The following is a 4858-nucleotide window of genomic DNA, read 5'->3' as shown; positions in this document are numbered from 1 at the left end:
CCTAGCCCCGCCTCCTCTCCCTCCCGCTTCCCAGGTTCAACTTTGCCTCTTGCCCTAGTCCCATTCAGCCTCAGCCCTAACTCCCCTTTCTACGAATCGGAAGGTCAACTCCAGCTTCCGAACCTGGCCCTTCCCCCGCCAGCCTTTCCACTCCAGTCCAGCCCTGGGCTCCAGCACCGCCTTCTGACCGCACCGACTGACCCTGCCCAGTACCGCTGTGGAGAGCCCGATCTAGCGCGGCTCGCCTAGGCCCAGCCCCACCCCCACCGTGGGCCCCAAGCAGCCCAACCCCGCCCACCTAAAACTCCAGCCCCTCCAGGAGCCCCGCCCCCTCCCCACGGCACCTGCTTCCCAAGTTCACCCTGCTCGATGCATCAGCAGGTGTCCCAAGTGCAACCTCACGCTGAGGGTCCAGCGCCACCCCTCACCCTGGTCACGCCCCTCCTCCCATCAACTCCACCATCCTCAGCGTCTCCCTCCCCTTCCGGCCGTGGAGTGCCAAGTGGGCTCCTGGGAGGAGAAAACACAGCCTGGAGACCCAGGGAAAGCCCTCCTGCCGCCCCATCCCCACCAAGGCGGGGCGCTTCAGTCCCCTCCCAGCAGCGTCTTCAGGAGCTCGGGGAGGCCTGCGAGAGGGGAGGGAAGAGGAATCAGGGCGATGAGAGGAGGAAGACCCTTTCACCCTCCTCTTCCGCCGGGGAAAAGCCCGCCAAGCACAGCACCCAGCCTGCGGGCCAGAAACACCCGCCAAGGGTTAGCGGAAGCACTGCGTTTAATGGAGACGGCGGGCCGGGCTAGCGCACGTCCTGTGGAAGTCACGGCCGGCCAGGCTCCAGGCGTAAGGTCCTGGAGGGGCTTCGGCCCGGTGGACTCATCTGGAGGCGTCCCCCAGGTGTGGCGCCTCGACGAGTCGTCCGCGCTTGGCCCGGCGCTCCGGCCTCCGGGACAGACCCTGGGTCCTCCCCCTAGTGAAACCCTGTCGGGGCCCAGGGCGGCGGAAGCGGAGCAGCAGCCTGGGTTAGTGAGGCACAGTCCGGCAGCTGTCAGCGAGCGGCCCCCGGCGGCGGGGCGGCCGCCACCACCTTGCAGAAACGCACCCTCTGGAAGTCGGTGATCTCGGCCGTCTCCTGGCCCCGGAGACCAGCCTCTGCAGAGAGAAGGCGGTGTCAAAGAAGGGGCACAGCGCTCCCGCCGCCCCCAGGCCCGGGACACTCTCCCCCGGACGTCTGGCCCCTACCCACCACGCCAAGCCGTTCAGGGTCCTAACCGCCCGCCAAGCGCGCCCTCTCCAGCACCGCACTCTATTCTAATCAGGTGCGCATTTCTACCCTAGTCCATCCCATTCGGTTGCACTCCAAAACTAACCCCGGCCACTGCCCTGCCCTGCTCATGCCCCCAGTCCCAGTGCTGAAGGAACTCAGGGCCTGGTGCAGCCCACTGGGCTGCACCCATAGCTCCCCATTCTTTTGGCTTTTAGAGCCCAGTTCAATTTTTTTTTTTTTTTTTTTTTTTTGAGACAAGGTCTCACTAAGTAGTGCAGGCTGGCCACAAACTCAACAGTGACCCTGCTGCCTCAGCCTCCCCACTGCAGGGAAGACAGGTGTCATCCCACACCCCGCTAGCCCAGATCAATTTTGAATCCAACCGTAGCTCCTTCTACAGAGACGTAACCAGCCCTTCCTTTCCTCCTTCCCTGCCCTTAACCTTTCTCCTGACGACACCTTTTCACCCAGCACCAACCATGCCCCCCCGCAGCGTGCCCAGCATTACAGCCCAAGCCCAGGCCCCGCCACCGCCACCCTGCAGGGCCCACACTGCCTCAGCTGCCCCAGCTCTGGCCTGTAGTCCAGAGGAGGCTGGCAGGCTGAGCGCCTCCACCACCATGCACCCCCACCTGGAGCCGCCTCAGACCCCTCCTCTTCTTCCCTCTGGGCTCCTGGGAGGCCTGGCCTCCTCTCTGGGGAGGCAGGGGCTGGCCGGTCACCTCCTGGGGAAGGGGAGGCCCAGTCAAGCCCCGGCCCCTCAAGTACCTCCTCACCCCTGGAGAAGGCCGGGACAGATGGGACTTAAGGACACACTGAGGGATGTCACCGGAGGGTACGAACTCTTTATTGGGGAGGGCTCTGCGTGACCTGGGGCAGGCTTTGGGAGCGGGCATTCCAGAGAAGTGGGCACAACAGTTCGGAGGGACAGACTGCCCCCCAGCCTCCAGGGCTGTGGGACACGGGATCCCCAGGACCTGCCTCTCCCTCCTGCACACACACAGGCAGCCAGCATCATGCACTCCCGAAAGGCCAGGCCTCACCCGGAGAGAGGGCGCCGCCCGGGTGAGCTGTCCCGGGAGAATTCAGCTCCATCTCCTCACCCCAGTCAGACACAGGCTGGTGGCCCCCGGGTGGCGAGAAGGGGCTGACAGGCGTGGCAGGGCCCTGGGGCAGCGGCTCCTCAGGTCTGGGCGCTTCTTCAGCCTGCTCGCTGGGGAGGCTCCCAGTGGGCTCAGCCCCGTGGGCTTGGTGCTCTCGGGCTGGTTCTTCCTCCTGTTCCCGGGCACCTTCCTCCTCTTGGATGTGCTGCTGCTGCTCTGCTGCTCTGCTGCTCTGCTCCTGCTGCTGCTCCTCCTCCTCCTCCTCCTGCTCCTCCTCCTCCTCCTCGGTTACCTCCTCACTCACATCCTCCCATTCTTCGTCATCCTCGCCCTCGTCCTCAGGAGGCCGGTGGGCAGGGGCCGGGGTTTCTGGAGGCTGCAGGCACAAAGGCAGGTCAGCAAAAAAGCGTGGCCTGGGTGCCCTCACACGCTCCATCCTGTCCTACCTGTGCTGGCCTCTCCTCAAGCTGTGTGGCCTCGGGGGCTGGGGACACTGCCTCCCCTTTCATCTCCCAGCGGTCATCATGGTCACTGGAGGGCACAGGAAAGGGGTGAGAGGTGGACAGGAGCAAGGGCCCCCTTAGCTCCCAACGCCTTATTGTGGACGTGAGTCCCCACGTCAGAGGACAGGCACATGGAAGGGGCAGGCAGCAGAAGCAGAAATGGATGCGGGGAGGGCACAGGGCTTACTTTAAGATCCAGACCCCAAGCCCAAAGCCAAACACCGAAGAGACAGGGACAAGGAGACGGCTGCACCCGAACACACGCTCGAGGGCAGACAGAAGGACCTGGGGCGGAGCCACACTGCCCGAGAGGGGTGGCGGTGTGTGGCAGAGGGCACCCACCTGTAGGCCCGGGGGGCTGCCTTGGGCTGAGGTCTGCTGCTCTTTCTTCGCCGTCGGCTGCTGACCTCAGCTTTGTGCTTTGACAGGAATTCCCCAAAAGTGGGAGGCTTGGGGGGCCGGGCCCAGGCCTGGTCATCTGCAACAGAAGCCAGGAGGTTGGGGGCAATTATTGCACAAACCCCCTTCCCAGCCCCGTACCCGCCCGGGCTGCTGCCGTGCCTCACAGTGTGCGTGTGAGGTCACCACTCACCATAGCGAGGGGATGCTTCGTGGGCGGGGACTGGGCCATCCTTGAACCTGGGAAAGGAGGGTGAACAGGTGCACAGGGATGAGGGAACACAGGAGCGGGGGAGAGGCGGAGCGGGAGGGCTGGAGATCAGATCAGAGGCCGGCCAGCCTACCGGAAGGGCCACTAAGTAGGACAGGCTCAGCTCATGGACAAGTGGCAACTTTGACATCACAGGGATAAACAGAAAAAGTAGGATTTGGCCCCCAAGCTAAAAACTGGGCTGAGTCACCACAGCCCCCTACAAGGACACGCCTAGCTGCCCTCACTTCCTGTCTCTTCCAGGTACACCCAGCTGCACCTGCATGGAGGGGCTGAGCAGGCAGGACCACAGCTCGGTGTCCAGCTCGGCAGACTAAGCTTGTGACGAGGACAGGCTCTCATGTGCCACCAGGCCAGGATCCACTGGCCGGCCAGCAGTGCCAGCCAGGGCGAGGACAGGGGCACTCACACGACCTCCGTCTTTTCCGCATCCCACTCGCGTCGCCACTGGCCGGTGGGCTTTCGGTGTCGCTGCAGCCGCTCCTGGTCGATCTTCTCCCTCTCCTGCTTCCAGCGCAGGTACTCCGACCGCTCCCGGCCCGTCATGGACAGCGTCATGTCACTAGTACCGCCCGGGCTGGCGCGGCGGCCCTGCCCCGGGCACAGACAGTCAGGGCCCTGTTCCCCACGTGGCAGCCCTGCCCCTGAAACTGAGTGGGGCCACTGGCTCAAGGGCACACTGGGAGGCAGTGACAAGCAGCTGGGCTCGGCAGCCTCAGAGCGCCTCTCCCCATCTCTGTCACCCTCCTGCTGACACTTGGGTCACCTGGCCTCTTACTGGATTTTCACCAACCCAGCTTCCACCAGGAACTTCGTCAGAACAAGGCGCTGCCTTACAACTCTTATCCCCACACCTAAAACAGTGCCTAGGGCCTGGGGGTGTGCCCCAGGGGTAGAACAAAATATAAATAAAATTAAAATAAGACCCAGGCATGGTGGCACATGCCTGTAATCCCAGCTACTTGGAGGGCGGAGGCAGAAAGATTCAAAATTCAAGCCCAGCCTGAGCAATATAACAACTTAGCAAGACCTGGTCTCAAGACATTAAAGGGCGGGGAGCGGCTCAGGGCAAAGGCCCTGGGTTCAACACCTGATACACAGCAATAATAACGAGAGGAACAATGAGAACGCTGATCCCAGCACAGAATGCAAGAACTGGCCCGTCCTGGTCCCCAGCGGGCCTCATGGTCTGTGCTCAGTCCACGAGAGGGCGCTGCAGGACACCAGCTGCCAGCACCCACCTGCCGCTCGTGCTCAAGGCCACAGCGCACCCGCTCGAAGTCGGGGCCACCCCAGTTGCGCCCATGCCGGCGGCTGCCC

At 63.6% G+C, this 4858-nt stretch overlaps 1 protein-coding gene across 1 annotated transcript in view; it reads right to left on the bottom strand.

Annotated features, from left to right (window-relative positions):
- Positions 1-2032: 2032 nt before the first annotated feature.
- Positions 2033-4858, bottom strand: part of Ccdc9 (coiled-coil domain containing 9) — an 8230-nt gene continuing 5404 nt past the window's right edge. The window contains exons 7-12 of the mRNA XM_033765871.1: positions 4780-4858; positions 3948-4129; positions 3461-3507; positions 3211-3346; positions 2812-2896; positions 2033-2741 (exon numbers count right to left, since the gene is read on the bottom strand). The exon at positions 4780-4858 is cut by the window's right edge and continues 36 nt beyond it. Of these exons, the coding sequence (XP_033621762.1) occupies positions 2277-2741; positions 2812-2896; positions 3211-3346; positions 3461-3507; positions 3948-4129; positions 4780-4858 (994 nt within the window). The 3' untranslated portion in view covers positions 2033-2276. The remainder of the gene's footprint in view (positions 2742-2811; positions 2897-3210; positions 3347-3460; positions 3508-3947; positions 4130-4779) is intronic.

Source organism: Fukomys damarensis, unplaced genomic scaffold, assembly GCF_012274545.1.
Source record: "Fukomys damarensis isolate Sample0158 unplaced genomic scaffold, DMR_v1.0_HiC HiC_scaffold_19, whole genome shotgun sequence".
Classification (NCBI taxonomy): Eukaryota; Metazoa; Chordata; class Mammalia; order Rodentia; family Bathyergidae; genus Fukomys; species Fukomys damarensis.
The sequence above is the reverse complement of the archived record's forward strand: the minus strand, read 5'-3'. Positions and strand labels throughout refer to the sequence as shown.